Raw genomic sequence first — 23009 nt, 5'->3', positions numbered from 1 at the left:
ACGGCTCCCCGGGTGCCCGTCATAGGCGCAGACACAATGCAGAGACAAATTTCCCCTTACCGGGATAAATGTAGTATAATAAAAAAACCTCCCAGAAAGGTTTAATCCAGATTGCTGGAAAGGAGGCTCCGACCAGCTGGGGGTGGTTTGAGGCTCTCAGTGCTATCATCAGGTCAATGTTTTAATTTCTACAGTGGATGCTGAGGGAAAAATCATTACTTTGTGCAAGTGTTAGCATGCTAACAGGCTAAACTAAGACAGTGAAACATGTTAATTTGAGCATTCAGCACAAAGATATGACATTCCAACAAGTTTTGGAAAAACAACACTTCTTGATTTGACAGAATTTGCCTGAAAAGCATCAGTTCCCCAGCTTCCTTCACTCAGCCAAAGGCAACTTTTTAATTATGATTTGATTTACTGACCCAACAAATATCCCCCCGGGATTTGGAAACAAGTCTCTCTCATTCCAATTGTCAAATGGCAAAAATCCCAGATCCGACTCGCTGCCAAGATCATAAGTGTTCTTGGCTCAATGCGACGCTTTCCACCAAATCTAATGGATATCTGTTGAGATGTTTTACAGTTACCCCTCTGGCAGAAAGACGGGGAAACATTCTAATGGGGCCACTGGGGTCTGCGAAGCATCTCACTCAATGCTCTAGGTTAGGGTAGACTGAAGGCCACTCTAAAGGTCTGACTCCCCCTACAGGAGTCAGACAGGCGACTGTGTTCTATTGTAATTTGTATGACACAGTGGCTCAGCTCAGTGTTCTCAGACATTGTGTTGTAAAGGTCATGATCGGTCAGAGTGAGAAATGAGGGTTAGTAACACAAACGGAACAGCATTTTAAAAAGACTAAACTTTACTTTGATTGTGGGTGGACGAGTTCAAAGACTGACAGAAGCTTTGCATAACTCATAGAATGACGAAGGCTGTACAGACAATGAAATCACGTGGAATGATTCAGAGTCCACCGGTCTTTGTTTGACACACACACAGTGGAAAGAATCAATAAAAAGCTGAACTCAGATTACCAAAATCTTTTTTTAATCAACTAGCAATAATGTACAATATAAAAGTTGACTACAAACAGAAAAATAAAAAAGATGCATTGATATTAACAACAAATGTGTCCTTGTGACCCTCCTGAAAGCAGCAGATACAGGGAGCTACAGATTCCTCTACAGTGTGTTGATAGATACTTTCTAAGTATTTCAGTACTACTGAATTCTGTCAAAGAAGTTGAATTGATGTACTTGTGATTCAGGCTCAGAATACAATTAGCTCTCCAAGTTTCTTGTTTATAAAAGTACAATAAACCTATTTAAATCTTACTTTGACCAGAATGTGTCTGTGTGTGTTTACCTACATAGGTGTGTGTGCGTGCTGTGTGGCGGAGGGCGAGGGGACAGCAGAGGCCGCTGACAGTACGGAGGTGGGGGGCTGAGGGGCGGAGGAGGACGAGGACGTGGAGGCAGCGGTGGCAGCTGATGACGAAGAATCTGTCAAGCCGCTGTGTGTGATGAAGCGCAGCCGCAGCTTCATGGCCGGACGCAAAGTCATGATGATTTTCTCCACCTAGAGAAAAGATGGAGAGCGATAAAGCGAAGACACAGATGTAGACGGATTAATCACCAGGTCAACATGCGTCACCCAAAATAACACACACAGCGCTGTGTTCAACAGCGGCTTGTGTCCTTTAAATTAATTTCACTGGTCCAAGCCTTTAAGCACAACGGAGCTATAGTTTAATCTACTCCAATTAACTCTGGTGTCAGGTCTGGACACCAGAGGGGACTCTTCTTGCTGCGCAGGTGGTGACAGACTCGAGCTAAAAATGGAAAATTAAAACAATTGTCTCCTGAGGAGCTGCCGGTTCACAGCTGTTATCTTAATTAAAGTCTGTGACGAAGGTCTCTTTGTCTAGTTTTAGTTGTATCATCTTCTTATTGTACACTGTTGTTTACATTTTAATAAAAGACGCTCACCTGCTCCTTCACGCTGTCTCCAGTGTACATGTATTTAATGTGGTACAGGAAGTCACAGATTGGGTCCATGTAGCTGAGATGTTGGCAGTGTTGGTCCACCGCCTGGAGCATCTCGTAGAAGGCCACGCCGATCTGAAACACGCACAAAACGAGCACATATTTAAAAAGTGAACATCTTACCATCATATGCATATCTCGGGAACCGCTCATCCGATCTACGTCCCCAGACGAACGCGGTCTTGCAAATTGTTCAACCTTCCTCTAACTGTGAATATTGGTATGAGAGGTACTCAAATGTTTCTAAAGTAAAGCTATTAACACCGAAGAATCCTGCATTCAAATGTTTACTTCAAGTGAAAGAGGCATCAGACAATATACTTAAAGCTATTAACTATTCGATATATTCTATTATCTGTTCATGGTGGAGCTTTCTTAATTATGAGTCAAATCTAAATCTGCAACTGAAACATTTTTCTGTCAAGTAAATTTAGTAGAACAATGTTTTCACTCGTAAAGCTAAACAAATTAAAGGGAACATTATTGTGCATCATTTTATGTGTTGTAATTATTATTGTCTGTACCTCCAACATGCACCGTGTCCTCTCCTGCTGGAAGCGCTGCAGGAACGGCCCCACCAGGTGATACACGTAGAGTAACTGGAACTCCGTCTGCACGACGGGCTTCAGCGTCTCCGACAGGAACCTTCACACACACACACACACATTAATGATGACATGACAACCATTAATGACATGAGGATGATGCGTTGGGAGTAATAGGACAGAGACGGAGGAAGACTTCCTTACTTGGGGATCAGAGACAGCTGTCCGATGGACGAGTGATGCCACACGGCGTGCGCTAATGCGAGCACGTAACTGCAGTTCATTTCGCTGTAGCTCTGGTGGCAGGCCGTGAAGTCCAGCAAGGCGAAGGGATAACCTGCCCACTCGGTCTCTGATGTTAGTACCGGAGAGCCGATCACAGACACGATGCGGTCGTGGAGAACGATCCAGTACGGCTCCTGGAGGAGGGCAGATGGAGGTGGTCATGGGGGGGAACACACTCAGTGTGAATTCATCAAACAGTTAAGGACTATGTTAATCTTTTAAGAGTGTTTATTCTTACAGGAAGTGCGGTTATCACAAGTCCAATGGCATTCATCCAAGCTGTGATGTTCTCTCTGGGAACCAGAGGTTGGCTGAAAGGTGAAAGATGTTTTGAATCATCGGTAATCAACGTCAAACCCTTATCTCACCAGTTCACACGACCAAAACGCTCAACAACCTTATTCATTACAAAAAGTCGTTTTACAGTCAGGGACAGAGCCATTAAGAGTCTTTTGTACCTCTTCAACACAACATTGAGCAGAGCGTTGCCGACATCTTTTCCCGACACGGCCAAAGCCATCAGCTCCACGCAGGTGACGTGCAGGGCGTGGGCCGCGGGGTTGGGGAACTCGTTGAACCTCCAGTCACAGTTGGGGAAGGGACCAGGTGACTTGCCAGCCATGGGTGAGAGAGAGTTAGGGAGGCTGAACATCACTAGTGGAGGACACAAGGTCCAACAGAGGCATGAGTGTGTGGGCGTGTCCCTGGTTTAATTACATGCTGTCTACCAATCCATGAGACACCACTTCCATCTTGTTTCCCGCTCTGTAAGCTACATTGGCTGCAATAAAATGAGATTAAATTAAATCGTAAAAGCACGATCTTTCTGACTTTAAAGCAAAGAGGCGTCAAGGGACACTAGAAGTATTGGCAGTGCAGTAAATGTATTATTCAGGTGCCGGACGTTTTATTAGCCAGTATCAGGGCCAGTTAGAGAGAGGAATGTTCCACCAGCAGGGGGAGATTAATGAAGGATATTGTCCACCAGGCGTCCAATCAGCTTGCAGTAGTAGGTGTCGTCAGGGATCCACACGTTGTCCTCTCTGGCGGTCATGCCTAACTTCAGATAGGTTTCACTAAGGCACCACCCTGGGGCGCGATTGTCCTAGAAGATAAAACAAGATACCACATATATAAGAGACTAAAAGAAACAAGACAGACATGTATGTTTTGATAAATAATAAACCCTCTAAGCTGTTACATAACGAGGTCTCGTCTCCGGTGTGTCTGTCCTACCTTCAGTGACGACATGATGGCGTGCACCAGTTTTCTCTTCAGGTTGGTTCTGTCTCTCAGATGCCGCTCGTAGTAGTGAAGTGTGTTGTACAAATAGGTGACTGGGCGGTCTGCACACACACAAAGAAGTAAATACACATCAGTGTGCACAAACACTGGCCAACACATTCACATCCCAGGAGATGGTCCGTACTCACCGTGGAACTTGTACAGCCCTCCCAAATGGTCCAGCAGCGTTTCCAGAGACTTGGAGACGGGAAGAAGCTCCAGGAAACGGTGGATGACGATGTCAAAGACGGGCAGGAAGCGCAGGCACACGTTGCCAAAGTAGATGGGCAGGTACTGAGGCTGGAGTTGCATGGGAGGGTTGACTTGGTCCGCGAGTCCCTCAAAGTACAGCTTCTCCGGGTATTTCTAATAAAGAAACGACAGACATTGTTTACTTCTGACCTGTGTTTCTTTTTATGAGGTGTGTCTGAATCAGACTGATCTTCTGTGGAGAGGATGTAAGTTTACTATTTAACTTCTGACAAAAACAAACAACCACCAGTGAGTTTTTGTGTACCTTGTGGTAGCTCATGTGCTTATTGTGCCAGTCACTCTGCAGCCAGTGCTCAGGAGCGTTCTCCTTGACAAAATCATTGACTCGGTTCCTGAAGTCGTTGGGCTTCAGCAGCAGCAGCTGGATTATGAAGTAGCAAACCTGAGCCTCATTGCCCTCATGGCTACGCATCGCCTGGACGCAGAGGAAAAGGGAAGTGAGACACAAAGACATTGGACATAGTATAAATATAGATATATTTCTATATATGCAAGTTTCTCCTCACCAGACACAGAATGAGTCTGTCCAGGGTGACGATGTTGTATTTCCAGACCATGTCGTTGAGTATTTCAATGCACTTGTTGAGCTGCTGTCCTCCGGCCGATGTTGAAAACTCATAGACAAGAAAGTCTGCGAATGTTCGCACATGAGCCACCAGTGCACGAGCCCCGATACGCTCCAAGACCCTGAGGGACACAAAAGCAGGCGGGAGTTAGCTCATCATGTCAAAGCAACACTGTATACTCCCACTGGATCAATTAGCCACAGATGTCGTTCAGGGATTTGGGAACTCCCTCCCCTCCCCTCCCCCCTCGGGCCAATTCGTTTTAACAAAATGCCTGAACATCAGTGGTGATTACCACATCATTACCACATGCTGCATCAAAAGGCACTCTGTGGTGTCTGAGACATCGAATGTAACACAAGGGGAAGAAATGGTGGCAACTGAGCTCGTGCTGTGCATTTGGAAGATTTGCTTTTAATTTGATATTTCAAATGTATTTTTCTGTACACCTTTTATAGAATCTGTGTGTACAATGTGTCTGTATGTGTATATATAATAAATACACGTTTGAGTGTATTCAGTGTCTCTGTAGAGACACTGAATGAAGCCATCAAACCTGAAGCCTATCTGGTTGATGTGGTCCGTCTCCAGCAGCATCTTCCACAGCAGACAGAGGAACAGTGGGGGCGAGCCCTGCATGGAGAAGTGGGTAATGATGTCATTCTCGTTGGCCATGGACTTCCACTTCCTGTACTCCTCTTCCACGTTCTTCTTCAGGTTGAATCGAGACTCCTGAGGAACATTGTTCTGCTTGAAGAACGCCTGAGGGGCACACACACACACACAGAGACAGAGAGACAGAGAGAGAGAGAGAGAGAGAGAGAGAGAGAGAGAGAGAGAGAGAGAGAGAGAGAGAGAGAGATGGGAGTCATGATAACAGGATTAATGCATCTGATTTGAGGTGAAATAAAAGTGAATTTGTCAGCGTCATTCATGCCCAAGTGACCATAGTGCACCTGTAGTGGAGCAGGGAAGCAGGAGAGTGTGTGTGAGGCCCAGTTATGAGGCGTGAAGTTCATGATGGTCTGGAGGATGTCTTTACACCAAGTCCCATGGATGGAGTCGGACCCTGTGAAAAAGTCTACACAAAGCAGGCCACATAAAATAAATATATATATATATATATATATATATATATATATATATATATATATATATAATTGAGATGATATGGGGAAACGGGCATAAAGGTAACAGGCAGAAATAAAGATTTAATGTCCACAACTTCCACAACTTCAATGTCCACAACTTCAGCAAAGAAATTCATTTCATCTCTCCCTTTTCTGTGACACGTGTCCAACTACATATACAAGCACATAGAGGGGAGTAAAAAGCAGACTTTTCAATTGTCTTTCTCCACCACACAGCCCCACCTGCTGGTGCAGAAGCTCACAGAGCGCTTTGGGTTGGACTCCAACATTGTGGACCTCGTCACTAACAGGACTCATAGAGAGACAGGAAATGAACATGTCTCTAAAGGCTGCATCCTCTGTCCTATGTTTACCGATGACTGAGAGTTTGACAGCCAGCGTTTTGAGAAGTGTGCTGACGACGCTGTTATAGTGATCCTGCTGAACAATGCTGTAGTGTCTAATGATCCTGCTGAACAATGCTGTAGTGTCTTTCGAATATTGTAACTGTTTTACATCTTGTGTTCACCTTTTACTCTTGTATTTAGATATATTTTTAACACGAGTTAGTTATGCACATTTCTTTTTTTATTGCTACTTCGGCAGAACCAGAAAAGGTCTTGAACTTGAAACAAACTGGAGAATTACATGAAAGAAAAGAGCAAAAGACAGAGAGCAAGAAAAGAAAGTAAAAGCAAACTAGCTTAGAAGTGAAAGCAGAGTGATTGCTACCTGTGACGTGTGTGGCTCGGGCCAGAGTGAGGATCAGGGCTCGGTTCAGCTCTTCAGACTCGGCGGACAGAACCGTCTTTGGGTCGTTGAGGAAGCGGGTGAACTGGGGCTGAACCTCTGAACTCCCCAAAGCTGTGATCAACCGCAGAGCTGTGCTCTCAACACTGAGGACGGAGACACAAAGACACAAAGACAGCAAGACAGACGACGAGAGAGAGAGAGAGAGAGCAGTACCAAAAAGTTTGTTTAGTTATACAATCATGTGTGTTGTGAAGTTGATTTTGAGTTTCAGTAATTATGTTGAACGTATGATCACCTTACCATAGATGCAGCTGGTTCTGGTTGGTCTGGGGAACAGCAGCCAGACTGTGCAGATGACTCAGAAGCTGGACTCTGTAGTGGGGCTGGATGTGGTGCATCCTGTAGCTGAACATCTCCAGTAGTGTGTGGAGGATTCCCCACGCGTGAGACTTAAATACGTTGGGCAGCAACTGGCCTGAACGGACAAGAGAGTGTCACATTATTCAACATGCGTCTGCTGGCCCGAAGAGACAAAAAACCTGTTCTGAACCAGTCTGCTTAAAATGCAACCCAGTGGACATGCCGTGATGACTGACTTCAAATCAGACGGGGACATGCTGGAAGAGTTACAACACTCCTGTAACAGTCGGCAATTATTCTTCAGGGAACATGATGAAGTGATACAGAAGTCAGGTATGCAAATTACACTTTGAATCCTAAATGAACAAACTGCTCAACACGGCGGTGAATCCAAAATGTGTCTGTAACTCACTGATGAATCCTTTGATGCCCAGTGACTCGATCTCCATGTAGACCAACAGTCTGCTGTATGTTTCCACCAGTGCGGGGGCCAGGGTGATGCTGGATTTGGCTTGGGCCAACTTTATGACCCGAGTGGCGATACTGTGGATCAGACTGGAGGGCAGGCAAACAAAGAGAAGCATTTTGATAAATGATCTGTATGACGCATGTTCTATTCTTCTTTAAATCATCTTCATGTCATTTTATTTGTGCCAGTAATTCATCTGTACGTCGTTTGCGTTCCCTTGCCTCATCTTTGCATGCACCGTGAGTGAATCCAGCAGGTTCATGGGCAGCGGGGTGACGGACCCCGACGCCATACAGTTGGTGCCGGGTAGGTTGATCCTCATAGACCCGTTTCCATAAATGGTCTCCACCAGGACGCCCATCGGCAGAGTGAAGCACTCGGAGTTGGTGCTGTAGGCGTTGCACAGCAGGGCGATCTTGTAGTCGGACATGCCCAGAGTCTTGTTACGCAGCGACTGCTGGAGAAACCTAACAGACAGGAGGGAGGGAAGCAGAAACATGTTTACATGTTTGCTTCCATTTTATTTCAGCTGTTAACTGAGCACAGTGTTTGAGGATCCATTATTTAAAGGCGCATACTCATGGTGTAGTTTCAGAGAGTGTGGGATGGGTATCTGGAGTTTGGAGTTGTCGTTCTGAGCTTTGCGGTTCAGGTGGATCCAGATGCAGGTCATGGCGAAGGAGTGAGTTGACTGAGGCTTGTTAATGTCTGGAACTGGAATACACTGGAGGGGGAGAGAACACAGGGATTAATCTGACGGCACCGCCTATAAACGTTCTCACTTATAGAATAAAATCAGACCACTAGCACCATCACTTCTACTTCTACTACTCCAACCAAAACTTATACAACTACTACTGCACAAAATAGGGCACTAGTAATGATGATAGTAACCGAAATCAGTGTTTGGCAGATGTGTACCTCTTTTTCTGGGTAAAGCAGGTCAAACAGCTTCATGACGGGCAGGAAGTCCGCCAAGGCGTTCTTCTGAATGCTTCCTGATATGAACTGCAGCAAGACCCACATCAGGTGGTCTCTCCCTTTTATGAGACCTCTACCTGCAAGCTACAGAGAAAGAAACACTCAACACCAAGGGTCACATCAACCGACACGTTTTATCATTTAAACACTCACTTTTGAATTTCCCTTGCACATTTCTTTTACCAACATTTCAGAGCAAATAAAGAGCAGAGAGCTGGTATTAACTTACTCCTTTTGGCAGATGGTTCTACATTTATCTTTAATGGATCCCAACAGTTAGTCGTTTCCTCTTTGACTACTCTTAATAGTTGGGACTGGCTCAAATCAAGACAAAATGCTTTTACCCATTATCTGGATTAGCTCTTCCTTCCTGTGCCACGTCTCCTCCTCTTACCTTTTGATGCAGCGACAGCACCATGTGAGGGAAGCTTGCGAATTGAAACAACACAAAGAAGATGAGCTGGGAGGAGAGGTGCTGCCACAGCAGCTGGCTGGTTCCTCCGATGTCGGCGTCGAAGTGCTCCTCGGTCTCGGAGCGCTCCATGGCGTACACCACGAGGTCCACCAGCTGCTCCTCCAGCACCGGGCAACGCTGCTTATGCTGACGGTGGGGGGGAGGGAGGGGAGTGTTAAAGGATAAAGAAAAAAGTGGGCGTGAGAGAGAGGAAGTTAAACAGAGAAAGGGAGGGAAAGACGTCCGAGGACAGAGAGAGAAAAGGGTGAGGGGAAACGTGGACAGACAGAGGGGAAGGAAGGGAGAAGAGAGAAAGACAGAGGGAGGGAGAGACCATGGTTAAATTACTTCACATACACTATTTCATTTTAATGCTCAAACAATTGTTAGACATTGACTTGCAATAAAAAACACTTCCCATCCCTTGCATGCAGCACGGCCTCTCCTTCCTGCCTCTGTCAGCTGGGTAAACCGGTGGCCTCCTTTCCACATTTACCTTTACCCCCCCCCCCCCCCCATACACTGCTCATCTCCATGTGATGTTATCATGTAGAAGCAGGTGCTACAATTAAGTGTCCACTTAGCTCCGGTAAATCGTCACATTGTCATTTTGGACCAGTGAGATTATTTGTCAAATCTTCTGCTGCAGCTCCAGAGCAACAATCTTACTTGAAGGTGTTACGTGGATCAATCACAGAGGGAGGTTCATGTGCTCGAGGGTCGTTGTGATATTTGAGAGTCAACACACGGCGGCCAATTAGCACCGAACTCACAAGCTAATCCGGACAAATAAATATAAACATGACGAGGATGTAATTGGTTTCAGAACATCCTGCCAAAGGACTGCAGTTAATGACTAGCTGATTGCGTAACACCGCCACACTTACACATTGATTAATGTGCATATATTGTAAACCTGAACTCAGCAGAAGTCTTGTAGTATTACCGGTTTTTCTGGACTGATCAAATCATTTAGGAACAAAATTTTTCCATTTTTTTTTTCCATTTCCCTTACAGAACTACACACTGTGTGAACCTCGTTGGGGTATCTGAGCCAACAATGTTGAGACTTCCATATGTGGAGGGGACTTGATGAAAGAGGGGTGAAGAGAGGGAAGGAGGGAAGGAAATCAAGAGGTCAGAAAAAAATGGCCAAAAGGGAGATAATGGGGAGACGGGGAGACAGATTAACAAGGTCTTAAAAGGTTTTTGCATCCAAGTGACTAATGGGCACAACGTTCTTTTGAAATTGCTCCAGTATTGAGCGACACCGCTGCAGACGGCAGCCGCTAAACGGGCTGCAATGTAACTGCTCGGGGCCATTCCTCACTGTCAATTTACTGACACTAAAAGTACTTGAACGACAACATTATGGAACGAACCCTACAGAGAAAATAAACTTTGTTATGAACCTTTTCTTGATCCGGTCCGTTTGTTTATGGTGTCATGTGACTTTTGCCGGAAGACAATGACGGAAAACTAGTTGGCACTAAACTTGTTGGTTGACAAGTTCATGATTGGTTAACAAGGAACGGTTATTCAAATATATCAAAATTAGCATCCCTAGTAAAGAGACCAAAAACGTTTTCTTCGACTGTAAAGTGGGGCATTTTAACACGGCAGGGTCACTTTTGGAGCGAGCCTCAAGTGGCCATATAGTAGTCTGCACAGGGGCCAAGTGGACTCTTCTGCATGGGCTAGAGTTTGCGTACCATGCGGGTAACTGTGTAGACACGGCACCATTAAACCAGTGCTGGACTGAAGCATTATTCACAGAGCTCAATTGTTGAGTTGCATGAAAAAGTACTATTACTGACATTTCCCTGTTAACCCAGGGTGGGGAACTTAACTTCACCCACCAGACAGACAGAAGGAGTGTGTGTCTCGGCAGTGGCCACCACTGTAGGACTTAACAGAGCCCCTTTCACACGACGTAGCAAGAAACAGCACAGCAGTACAATAGAACGGCACAGCAAACCAAACAGCAAAGAGTGCAACACCATCCTGCATGCAGGCTCACGGGTTGGGGAAGGTGGGGAGGGGTTGTGATTGGGTAGAAGAAGAGAAACTGTGAGGCTGACCATCACTTCTCTTCCTCTGCCAAACACACACACACACACACACACACACACACACACACACACACACACACACACACACACGCGCGCATGCAAACACAGTAAGAGAGAGGGCAAGAGAAAAACAAAGAAAAAGAGAGAGAAAGAGAGGGATCCACAGGAATATCTTCCGTCTACTGTGCAAAGAAATCAGCCCAATGGCCCGAAGCCAGTTACAGTGAAACCACACCAGTGTGGTTGGTCTATAATCCACCTCTTCTACAGACAAGTCCACCAATGGCAAACTGATGTGTGTCCACAACAAATACATTTCAAGGTAACTCTCTCTCAACCCACATTTTTCCCAGTAGGAAACATCTGCCCCTGCTAGAGATCAATACTGGTTATCAAGTGTTAAACAGTTAAACATCTGCCACTGACGGTGTAGTTCAGACTCTGTGTTCAAATGCGATGAATGTGATGCAAAAGGTACAAACAACAACAAGAAATCAACCACGCGCCAACTAATGAACACCACACAGGTCAGAGTTCACTCATCCACTCAGACAGCCAATCACAATCACTCGTTGGCTGACCTGAGCAAAACCCTGGTCAAAAAACTAAAAAGGAGTGTAAGAAGCATTTCTTCGCTTTGTAATGTTTCCATGTCTTCTGTCCTTTTAAGCCGTCTGTGCACGTGCAATGCGAGTGTGTGCGCTGCTTCAAAGTGAACTTTGTAATTACAGAAGCATCTCTAACCCGGGAAGACAAGAGGCACTCTTTGGGAAGAAGATAAGCATATAGAGCATTACAAAGGAAGTTAGCAGAGAGTGGACTCTACAAATTACACAACACTAATTAACGTTGCTTTTATTTTTTCCGCTCATGCAATGAATTGACTGGATGGCACAAGCGTCAATTTACTCCAGCGTCAAAAGTGAGTTTCAACGGAGGAGAAGAAATGTCGATGAGAAAATCATTAAGATCCACCGACTCACAACGCCTCCCTGACAATAAACACACTGATACCGATTTAGATATAGAGCTGCTCTTCCTGTGATTACTGCCTGGCCATTGCAGTGTACTTGAATTGCAATTTCCAAAGCATAATAAACTATATTGCGTCTAGTCTAGTCTAAATAGAGTGGTTTTGCCCAGGTCAGCACGACAGAAAGCAGCATGAGGTCAGACACGAGAGGACCTCACTAACAACAGGCAAAGGACCACCAGACTACATTCACACATGCAGTGCAGCAGCACTTGAAATGTCAACAGCAGGGTTTGAATGAGGACTACTTAATGTAGGCTGGTGAGCTGGAACCACAGACACGGCTGGAGCTCAAAAACTAAAGTCCAGAGAATATATTAGTTGTCTCAGTCTGAAATAAAAACCTGTATGATGAGTGTACGTTAGCTCAGTTGACTTTCAGGACAATCCAGAGTTGTAAAAGAATCTTAAATGATCAATTTAGGGGAATTGGGCATTGACCGCAGCACGGCAAATATACATGAGAATATTAAACATAACAATATTGCTATTGCCCCTCTATGAGCATTCATGGTGACCAGTTAGTAATGGTTTATTTTCCATTTACAAAAGCCTGCACTATTATAACTTGACAGGAATTATATTATGGGAAGGAATTACTTGTTTTACCCAGAATATAGTCTTATATACAGATACTGAATATTAACAGAACATATTGGCCTTTGAGGCTTCAATCAATACATTGTGCTGTAGTGTGCACCTATCGTGCTGCTGTATTAAAATCAGAGATACGATAACAATTGAAAAAGGTTGTTTAATGACCCATAAACACTGATCAGCCTGCTGCTGCATGTCACGCTTTGTGTCTGCTTGTCTATTTGTGTACCTGTCCGGTATTTATTCGGCCACATCGTCTCTTTCTACGGAGTCTCAACAAAGCCCTGCTGTGACCATCTCAAGCTCTGTCGCATTTCTCTTCACTCCATCTCAAGTTCTTTATTTGTTTCCCAGTTTCTCATTTCTATGACATCAGCGTGCCTATCAAAAAAAACAAAAAGCTAAGCGTCCAATGGGCTGGTTAGTTGGGTGGGTCAGGTGACCAGGAAGAGAAACAACGACATACCTGGGCAATGTTCAGAGTCTAGAGAGCGCATGGCAGAGAGACAGACAAACACAACACACAACCAGAGGACAAAAGAGAAACAAAGAAAGAGGGAGAAAGAAACAGAGGAGGGGGAAAAAAGGAGAGACAGAGAGAAAGAAAGTGGTGACTAAGGAGCTAGGTAGTTCACCGTCCGTTCAGCACAGTTAGCATCAACTCAGCCAATTCAAACAGACAAACTGGGTTCTGGGTTATTGGTTTGTAATCAAAATGAGAGAAAAAAAAAATCAAAACCGGAGCTTTGGGTCAGTGTTGATTGTTGAGTTAGCAACAAACTTTCTGAGAGCTGGTCAGACTGTGAGCTGGGCTGAGTTGAAACTGCATGAACCCAACAGGGAAAACGAACACCAGTGCATTATGGGTCAAGCTCACTGCATTGGCTCGCTTTACATATGGTCGTATATAGCTGTGTTACCAGGGTGGGGAGGAGACACAAGAAATAAAAAATAAAGGAAAGGAATATGAAGAGTACAAACCGGGTAAAAACAAACAAACAGAAAGAGCAGAATAGGATGAGGGCGAAGAATAAGTCGAGGAGAAAAAGAACAACAGACGAGAGGAGAATGAAAAAGAAGGAGAAGAAGGGAAAATTAACAGCGGGAGCAGGTAGGAGGACGAATGGAAAAAGAGAAGGGAGAGTAACTAAAGAGAGTGAAAGGGACAGTGAGTGCAGGTGTGGGGCCTGGAATAGAAGCAAAAGTAGCAGAAACGGTTGTCGTACCTGCTTGTTGAGTCCTAACATGTTGCACACCATTTCTCTTGAATATGGCTGTTCTAATACATAGCGCAGCAAGCCCGTCTGTGGCTCAAACAGGTCCTACAAAAAACAAACAAAAAATACAATTTAATACTGCTTTTGTGTGTGTGTGTGTGTGAGTAAATGCTTGCGTAGATGTTAATATGATACCTTGTCAAACGGCAGCATGCCTCTCAGGGGGAAGTGGAGAGTAGTGGGGTCTAATTTCCAGGAGTTACAGATGGCTCCACTGTTGTTCACTACTGGCAACAAGCTGCACCGACCTGTGGACACATTCACACATGGAATGACTGAACAGGCACACGTAGTGTCTGAGTCGCATGCAATGCGGCGTATATGCAAGTGTTGAGTAAGCCACAGACTGCTCAATGGAAACTCTATTTTGTCTTTTGTTGGGAAAAAAACCCTTTAGATGTGATTTTACTTTCTCACCTTAAGTTTATATTTTGGTTTAAAAAAAAAAAAAAGAATGGACTTCGGCAAAGCATGAAGAAGAGTTTGCCAAAAACAAGAACTCTTGAGAACAACAAAACTCTGAAAACTCGATATCTTTTATTCAATATTCTGTAAGCGCGTGGGTGTGTTTATGTGTCTCTCACCACAGATCGAGTTGATTCTGGCTGTGGGTCTGAAACTGTCCACAAAGTCTGATATCAAACTGCCTAGAAGCTACAAACAGAGAGGGAGAGAGAGAATAAAAACAAAACAGAGGGGTTTATATACACATGACATCATAGCTGCACACACACACACAAAACTTGACCGTACCCAGTGTGATAGCTGTCCTTCTGGATACATTTTTCTGATTTCTGCGATGGCAAAGTAGGCTGGCAGGAGGCAGGCATTTCTGTCTAGGATGTACTCCACCACCTGGAATACACACAGAGTAAGAGGTGTAAGTGATGGATTTGGTATGCTTACAGATAATTATTCAAACAAGTTAGAAAATAAAGAAATCATAAAGAATTATATTTAATAAGTTAAAGAAAAATACCTCTCTGGCGGCCAGAAGCTGTTGGACTATTGCTGAGCTGACAGTGGTCGGAATGGTTTGAATTTTATCCAGCACGGCTTTCAACAGGTCTCGAACACCCTGAAACACACACACTTAACATGAAAACATGTCGGGTGGCGGAAGATTTAAACTTCAACAACTGGCAGAGACAACGGCAACAAGTCTCTAGAAAATGTTTAATAATGAAACTTTGAGATTAACTTGTTAAAGCACGTCCAAATGTGCCAGAAATGTTCTCATCATTGTAGATGAATTATCTCAGCTGTGTGTGGGAGCGTGTGTGTCTGTGTGTGCTTGTGTGTGTGTGTGTATGAGACCTTGTAGTCCATCCCTCCAATGATCTTGCGAATCAGTTTGAAAGTTAACGCCCACAATTGAGTCCTCTCCCACTCCAAACTGTCGGAGCTTATCAGAGCCACACACACCGTCCTTCAGACAGACGAGATTCATTAGATGGACGATTAAGACAAATAACAGAGAAGAGTGCACACAGTGCATTGGTGTTATGTCACAGCTTTAAACGGATTACCTGCAGATACATGTTAATAAGACTTTATGCATCTTAAGTAATACTGTAAATTATGGTATCATCATAAACCTTAAGGATGATTAATCGATTATTTTTACATCTAAAAGACAAGAGCTGACAGTGATATTGCAGGCTAAGCATAAACCAATAAAACAAAATAACTGTGTAAAATTTGATTCTTAAGCCCCAGAGTGTAACATCATGCATGCTGTACACCTTCTTGTGTGTGTGTGTGTGTGTGTGTGTGTGTGTGTGTGTGTGTGTGTGTGTACCTGGGCGGTAACAGACTGGTCTCCACAGCCATTGCTAGACAGTCATGGAGGAAGGAGATCCTTTTGGGACTGTGCTGGCTGTGTATAAACCGCACTATCCACTGCACACACTGGTCATGAGACTCCTGCAGAAAGACACGGAGGGAATTGATACATCCAGCCAATCATTCGTCATCTTGTGTGCACGCACGCGTCTGTCTCTGTGTGTTTAGACACCTGTGGCAGAGTCCCCCAGTACTGCCTGAAGGCTCCCAGACAGCTGATCAGTTTGGTCCTCTCATCTTCTGGAGTGTCCATGAACATCCTAAAACAACACAATAGATATTTTTTATAGATGCATTTTTGCTGCTTCAACCTTATAATAACAAAACGACAGGAGGCATGAGCGTGTTTGGAGTCATCTTACCCAGCGAAGGCCTCTTCGATCATCTCAGTTTTCTGACGAAAGGAGAAGAAAAAGAAAATTTAGAAAATATTATGTGGGAGGAAAATATGTTTACATTGTTTTGTATCAGCTTTCCACTTCTTTCATAATAACAGTAATCCCAATAAAAACAAGTTATCTGCTCTTTTGCCTCAGTACCATAGACTGTAGCTCAGTAAACATGGAAGTCATATGTCAGACTTAACTAAGTTTAAAGTGACTAAATGCTATATTAATAATCCTACTTTCTTTATCTAACTTATGAATGAAACTTGCAGTTTAGAAGCAACATTACTTTTAATTTTGCAAATGGTTTAAAAATGAAAACGTCTTTTCAAATGAGGTAACGAGTATGAAATAACGTTACATTGTATGTAAAGTATGCACATTAAAGGTGCATTGAATGAACCATCACTTGTAAGGTTATGCCACAATGCAGAAAGTCTGAAAACCTCAATTTGTTTTGAAATACCAACATACATATATATGTATATATGTATATATATACACACATATATATACATACATATATATGGATAGCTATAACGTAACGTTAACTATATTTAGGGGCAAATGCTATCTAACCTTAGCTCTGCTGTTCGGGTTATGCATTTGCACAGCAGGTTTATTAGAGAACATAAAATGAAAAAAAGGCTAACGTTGTCTGACATGCTAACTAATGTTAGCTTTAAAACCAGTTAATAATAAAGACACAAATTACCACAACATCCTCAAAGATGCTCTGGAGCTGCGTTTCCATCGATAGCGCCATGTTTGCATCAACAAGAGTCTATATTTTTTCAGCGAACCATCATACAAATGAAGCAAGTTTCTCCTCTCAGTATGGGCGCTGATAACGCTATCAACAAGCTAAATGCTAACAGGCACTGAGACGAGTGCGCCGCGAGACGCGCAACCTCATAAACAATCCGGAGACACACAAGATACACACGATGCACAGTTCCGCTTCATTTGTTTTTATCATCATGATGCGTAGCCCTAATTCCTGTGTAATTAAAACGTGATCATTATGTCGTACATTCACAATTACTTCTTACATTCGGCATGTCTTTTTAAAATAATAAAGAGTTAAGTCTGGCCTTTTACTCTAATATAGCCCTATGTGAATTTGCAGATATTATAAAAGATATATGTACCCAAAGACTTTCACATTCAGATGATATATATATTAATTCAAAAACAAAAGCTTGTGCCGGACTGGTAGAAAAGCTAAATTTAAATACTGAGGCTTTTTCTAAAAGCTTAAGGCAAGATAAACAGCAAACAAATAATACATGTATATATGATCGAAAATATTTTGCATTCTTATGGATCAAACTACTCAACCCTGTATAAAGTATCGGCTGTAGCCAATATGAAAAAGACTAGCGAATACTTGGTCTCAACAAGGCCCATTTGGTTAACGAGCATTTTTACTTTTGCAGGACTTTTTTATGTTTTTTTGTTTTTTTTACACAGTATTGCTACCTTTACAAACGTATGCAAGGCTACGAGTATTCCTTATATTATGACGTAGGTACACACTCACTTGCACAGGTGGAATGTGCACAAACAGGTGAGGTCACATTCCTTCCTCACACGCGGAAGCACCGCCCGGTGTTCATTACAGTAGCTGTCGTTGAGGGACAAGCATTCCGACTTAATCCGTTCTGAACGTGTTTCGTTTGTTTTAGCTGATTTCTTTTGATCGCGTGGGGAGACATCTGAGAGACCACTGAGGTTTACGGAGCCTCCAGGCCGATGGAGCGGCTGAGCAGCTGCCGGAGGGTCGGAAATGTTGATGTTTCTTGTGAAATTGTGAAAACGCGCTCCTTACAGCTATGTGGACATTAATCTTTCTCTACCTGGGAGCTCTGCACTGTACAGGTATGACTGCATTTAACTAACATTATGAGTACTATTGTTGTTTTTCCGTATCTGCTCTTTTACTAATTATTTACGTTAGGTCGATTGACTGAAAGTAGCAGCTAAAGTTATATGAAGTATAATTAGACTACTTTTTTAGGCTTTGAATATGGCATCGAGTGAAATGTGCAGATTCAATAAATAATTGACTGACCTGACACTCACTGTGGAGCAGATATGATTTATTAGGGCTCATTCTTTGTCCAAGTAGATTTATGATGTTTACCCAACAGGCCAATTAACCCAAATACCCAATTAAAAAAGGCAATCTCTTCATATTTACAACCTGCATTGGAAACATTACGCAAATATTATTAAGAAACAAATTCATTTGTGGTGTCTTCTAAGCCCCTACAGGATTGCCATATGCATGACACGATAATAAAGACTTTATTGATTCATATTACGTGAACATCAGATCTAGCCACTGTTACTATGCACATAGTTGCCAAGTCATTGATTAACTTACTCTTTTATATTTTATTGTGTTTTATGAGAAGCCAATAGTATCACAGCACACGATTATTAACAAGTACTTTTGTGATACCGTAAATACAAGAGGAAGTCAGTTCCCCAGTCTGCGGACAAAATAAATAAAATCTGCTAACGCGAAACTGTTAGAAATTCCGATGACAAACATGAGTTTATATTAAATGTGTCATTCTCAACCTCTTTCTCCTCAGTCTCCTCCTCGCTCCCCAGCCCAATCAATGTGAACTTCTCCTCGGTCAATCTGAGGAATGTGCTGCAATGGTTCCCAGGAAGTGGCACACCGGATGACACACACTTTAGAGTGGAGTATGCCATGTAAGTAAAGATTTAAGAGTTTAAATAAAAAATAAATAAAAAAATCCGAATAAAATTAGTTTATTTAACTGAAGTGACCCTCAGAACAAATGTATTGTCTTCAAGTTGCATATACTTTAAGTTCTTTCCTTTTTGGTGCATTACTGTAACTACGTTGAACTTTACCCGGTTAAAAATGAAACTAATGTTTTCATATAGGCCGTTCTTCAGCAAGTCTCAAAGGAATTTACAGACAAAAAGAAGCAAAGAAAAGAGACGAAGACAAAAAAAACAAAAGAAAAAAGTAACTAGATCTAACGATTAACTTGTGTAAGCTGAAGCTCCTTGCTTGCTTGCATGTGTTTTGAGCTCACTCCCTCCATTATATCCTCCCAGCTTGTGCAGGGACTCAGTCATCGTCTGATCAATGTGGGTGTGCTCTGTCTTTCCCAGCTACGGGGACAGTGTTGAGGGCAGCAAAGGAAGAAAGGTGAACTGGAGGGAGGTGCGGCGGTGTAAAAAAATAGTGCAGAGCTGGTGTGATCTGAGCAATGAGACGTGGGATCTGGAGCAGGGATACCATGCCAGGGTTCGTGCTGTGACCCAGGGAGCATTCTCCACGTGGGCCTGGCCACGGAAGAGATTCGATCCAAAGACGGACAGTAAGTTAAAGTGACATTCTGTCTGAAAATGACACACAGGGGAAGGCTAGTTAACATTCCGACTTGAAATATTTTATACCTACCCCAAACTAAACATTTTGCTCGATCTGTATAGCTAGTTTTGGCCCTCCACTGGTTTCTGTGGAAATAGAGGACAGCAACGCCATCATCACTCTGAAGGGACCAATGAGATATCAGTTTAACAACCACACCCCAGTGATGTCCATGGCAACACTATACCCGCAGATGACTTACAACCTCTCCATTGAAAACAACCATCGCGGCACAACAGTGAGTAAAAATATATAAAACTTGTCCCACCCTCCTTGTCCCACCCTCCTGGCACAGACAGGTAAATCAAGCATCTTTGTGCATGTATGTTCGTAGCTCCATGTCCCAGTGGTCTCCAGTTCGTACAAATATCCACTGATGGACTACAATACAAAGTACTGCTTTTCTGCCACGACAAGATTCCTGTCCATGCCGGCCCAAAGCCAGTCTTCAGCATGGCACTGCATAGCCACGCCTCAAGGTACAGCCATTAGGTGTGTCTGTGTGACAGGGAGAATGTTTTGCTCCCTGTTTGACAGGTAGAAAGGAATGTGACTAAACATGGGGCAGAAACCAAAGATAAGATTACGTTTGTGCCTGCAGCCTTTTGTTGTTGGTGAATCAGTTTGTACATTTCCAAAATGAAAAGAAAAAAAAGAGTGAGAGATTTGAGCTTTTATACAATGAGTTCTGATACGGCCTGGTGTTTACATAGTATTTCCTATATGTACCTTTACACACATCTGTTTGTATTTGTGTGACATGTTCCTGATTCCCCGTCTCCCTCCAGACCCTGTGATTGGCCAGCTGCAGAGCGTGGTTGTGGGTATTGTTGTTCCATCTGTGTGCTTGTGTATGGTGGTGGTGGTTGGCTACCATCTCTATCGCTACCTGACGGGGAAAGGACAGAAGAGCCCATATATACTGGTAATGCATACACACACTTTTACACACACTAATAAAGTGCTCTTAAAGTCCAATTGTACAGAAGTCTATGAGAAAATAACCCCATTTCTCCCTTGAGTTTATGTTCTCATTCGCTAGTTTCCAGCCTGATGACAGCATGAATTATGGTCACATTTAGAGTAAAATAGACGATAAAGCTGGGTATGCCTTAGAACGTTGCTACCTTTTGATTGACAGGTTGCTATATTCTAAGCACTCCCTCCTTTTAGCGGCTCAATCAAATGCGAAGGATTTCTTTTGAATCCCTCTTGTAACTGTACACCACTCAGATATTCAGTTTCAGTACTCACAGTGCAAAAGCTAAAGAAGCTCTGATTTCCGTTTTACTGGGACTTTAATGTAATGAAAACTTGTGTTAAAGGGTTAAAAGGGCACTCCACCAATTTTACACGGGAAGACCAGTTTACTTGTCATGACAAAAGGTGTGTTACAGGCAAAGTGGGATGCAGTGATTTGTGAGTTTGACCCATGCTCGGGACTAAAAAGTCAAGATATCTCTGCCTCTGACTTCATTTTTGTGTCGAATTGGTATGTGATAATTCCATAATACAGTTTTGACTATTGTGTGTAAAGTTGAGTTGAAAGTTGTTTCTAAAGCTAAAAGGTCATTCTTTTAATGCCACACACCTTCTCTTTCAACCTCCAGGACCCGCCTGCTTTTCATCCGCCCGTTCTGACGTTCCCCCCGGAGAATCCCAACCTCATCGTCATCACCATCATCAAAGAGATACAACGAGAAAGTGACATATCAGACCCGGCTTGCCCCAAGTTCCCGGGACATGTCGCACATTGCCCACCAGGCTACGCTTCCCAGAGGCACGAAATACTGCCGGAGCCCGAGGAACCCTGGGATGATTCGTCAGTCGACTATGGGTTTATTGGCGTTGCTCCTAAAATCGCTACCAGAGGAGAAGATGGGAATAATCGGAAAGGTGACGACCAGAAATGCGCAGCCAGAGTCAGTTACGAGAAACAGGAGTGGAGGGTTGAGGACGGCCACTCCGCTGGACACACACGGACAGAGACGAGCACACTTACACAAGCGCATGCAGGGCTGCTGACGCAAACTCAGGCACCATTACTGTCTTTGCAGGGAGCAACTATGCGAGAGGTGGATGGAGAGGAGGAGGATAGAGAGTTTCCTGGTTTATTTATAAGCACAACTGGCCTCTTCCGAATTCCGTTAAATCTACCAACAAAGGGGGGAGGAATGGGGAAAGAGATGGATGGAGAGGTGAGAGTAAGAAGAGATGGAGAGATAGATGATGAGGCGGTACCCCTTCTTTCTGCTTATGCCTCTCAGAACACCACAGACATGCCTACCTCCCACTCTGACCAGTTCGATTTCTTACCAGATGACTATGGTGTTCTGAGACTGGCTTCTGCACACGAAATAGACGTTGATGATGATGGTGATGACGATAAGGGGGAGGCAAATATTTGTTTTGATTGGAATCCCGAGACCGGGAGCCTAGTGTTGCCGCAGATGGATGGGATGATGCAGCGAGAGAAAGGGGGAGGGGAAGAGGAGGAGGTTGATTTGAGGTTGGAAAATGTGTTTGTAAGACAAGGGTCCGAGGAAAAGGCAGAGCCACAGAGGGAGATGGAGGGAGGTGATGACTTTTCGACCAGATGGAACTTGGTAATCTCGATGGACGAGTAGATGATATTCATCAATAGATTTACCCTATTACTGCAAAAAAAGCTCTTCTTCTGCACTTATAAATACACTTAAATTGTTTGGTTTCATTTAGAATACATATAAAATTATCAGGAGCACTTAGTACTGTAGTCGGGTTACTTTAACACCTGTGAATGTTTAAGCTTTATTATCATAACTTTATCGGATTAACAAATCACACTAATCAATGTCACACTGTGAACAACTCTGAAGGAAATTATCTGTGTTCACCTACACGTTAAGCAAAACGTAGCTCACTAATCAATTCATTTCTTAGGGGTAACCGTCATCCAAAGTATTCTTCTTGATGTGTTTTTTGTAGACAGATTGCAAAATCTTTGTGAGTTCCAGTGATTTAGTGGTAGTACGAAAGATGCGACAAAGAAATATTACTCTGGCGTTTACTCGTGACCACAGTTTACTGCAGATACTCCGTGAAGTTGTCGGTAGTTTCAGGTTTCAGGTCCGTTCCAGTTTTAGTCTGATGATCATGATGTAATTATTTCCTCATTGTGTCCGCCTGTGATTACAGCATTCCTTTTAATACAAATCCATCACTGCTGACTATGTTATATGAAGGAAAT

At 43.4% G+C, this 23009-nt stretch overlaps 2 protein-coding genes across 3 annotated transcripts; one reads left to right on the top strand and one right to left on the bottom strand.

The window, feature by feature from the left end:
- Window positions 1-1029: 1029 nt before the first annotated feature.
- On the bottom strand, window positions 1030-17229 carry med23 (mediator complex subunit 23). 2 transcript variants are annotated; one of them, XM_076084327.1, is made up of 31 exons: window positions 17075-17229; window positions 16336-16367; window positions 16146-16233; window positions 15930-16054; window positions 15446-15557; window positions 15108-15206; window positions 14882-14983; window positions 14713-14782; window positions 14264-14376; window positions 14078-14173; window positions 13318-13335; window positions 9090-9296; window positions 8636-8779; window positions 8293-8438; window positions 7936-8181; window positions 7658-7800; window positions 7186-7360; window positions 6865-7028; window positions 5959-6083; window positions 5559-5764; window positions 4943-5123; window positions 4681-4851; window positions 4313-4529; window positions 4116-4225; window positions 3858-3984; window positions 3338-3503; window positions 3118-3190; window positions 2799-3013; window positions 2574-2694; window positions 1993-2124; window positions 1030-1582 (listed from the first exon to the last, which is right to left on the bottom strand). In XM_076084327.1, exons 1-31 carry the CDS (start codon window positions 17123-17125, stop codon window positions 1370-1372), a joined length of 4188 nt encoding a protein of 1395 aa, XP_075940442.1. In that variant the 5' UTR covers window positions 17126-17229; the 3' UTR covers window positions 1030-1369. The 2 variants fall into 2 exon arrangements, with proteins under 2 accessions (XP_075940442.1, XP_075940443.1); XM_076084328.1 differs by lacking the exon at window positions 13318-13335.
- A 965-nt stretch (window positions 17230-18194) lies between these two features.
- Window positions 18195-22407, top strand: il20ra (interleukin 20 receptor, alpha). The gene is made up of 8 exons (XM_076084645.1): window positions 18195-18240; window positions 18963-19086; window positions 19519-19727; window positions 19843-20018; window positions 20115-20259; window positions 20569-20705; window positions 21391-21757; window positions 22010-22407. Exons 1-8 carry the CDS (start codon window positions 18195-18197, stop codon window positions 22405-22407), a joined length of 1602 nt encoding a protein of 533 aa, XP_075940760.1.
- Window positions 22408-23009: the final 602 nt, after the last annotated feature.

The sequence above is a fragment of the Anarhichas minor genome, unplaced genomic scaffold (assembly GCF_050575085.1).
Source record: "Anarhichas minor isolate MPS153535 unplaced genomic scaffold, ASM5057508v1 ptg000136l, whole genome shotgun sequence".
Classification (NCBI taxonomy): domain Eukaryota; kingdom Metazoa; phylum Chordata; class Actinopteri; order Perciformes; family Anarhichadidae; genus Anarhichas; species Anarhichas minor.
Note: the sequence above shows the minus strand (reverse complement) of the source record. Positions and strands in the feature narration are given on the sequence as shown.

Excerpts from the sequence above, each read along its gene's own strand:
- med23 (XM_076084327.1), bottom strand. The coding sequence starts at position 17,125 with ATGGCGCTATCGATGGAAACGCAGCTCCAGAGCATCTTTGAGGATGTT. Across the intron at positions 7,361-7,657 it reads GGGCATCAAAGGATTCATCA|GCCAGTTGCTGCCCAACGTA; the intron begins GTGAGTTACAGA and ends TTGTCCGTTCAG. Across the intron at positions 3,191-3,337 it reads CTCAATGTTGTGTTGAAGAG|CCAACCTCTGGTTCCCAGAG; the intron begins GTACAAAAGACT and ends TTCACCTTTCAG.
- il20ra (XM_076084645.1), top strand. The coding sequence starts at position 18,195 with ATGTGGACATTAATCTTTCTCTACCTGGGAGCTCTGCACTGTACAG. Across the intron at positions 20,019-20,114 it reads ACAACCATCGCGGCACAACA|CTCCATGTCCCAGTGGTCTC; the intron begins GTGAGTAAAAAT and ends GTATGTTCGTAG. Across the intron at positions 20,706-21,390 it reads AGAAGAGCCCATATATACTG|GACCCGCCTGCTTTTCATCC; the intron begins GTAATGCATACA and ends TTCAACCTCCAG.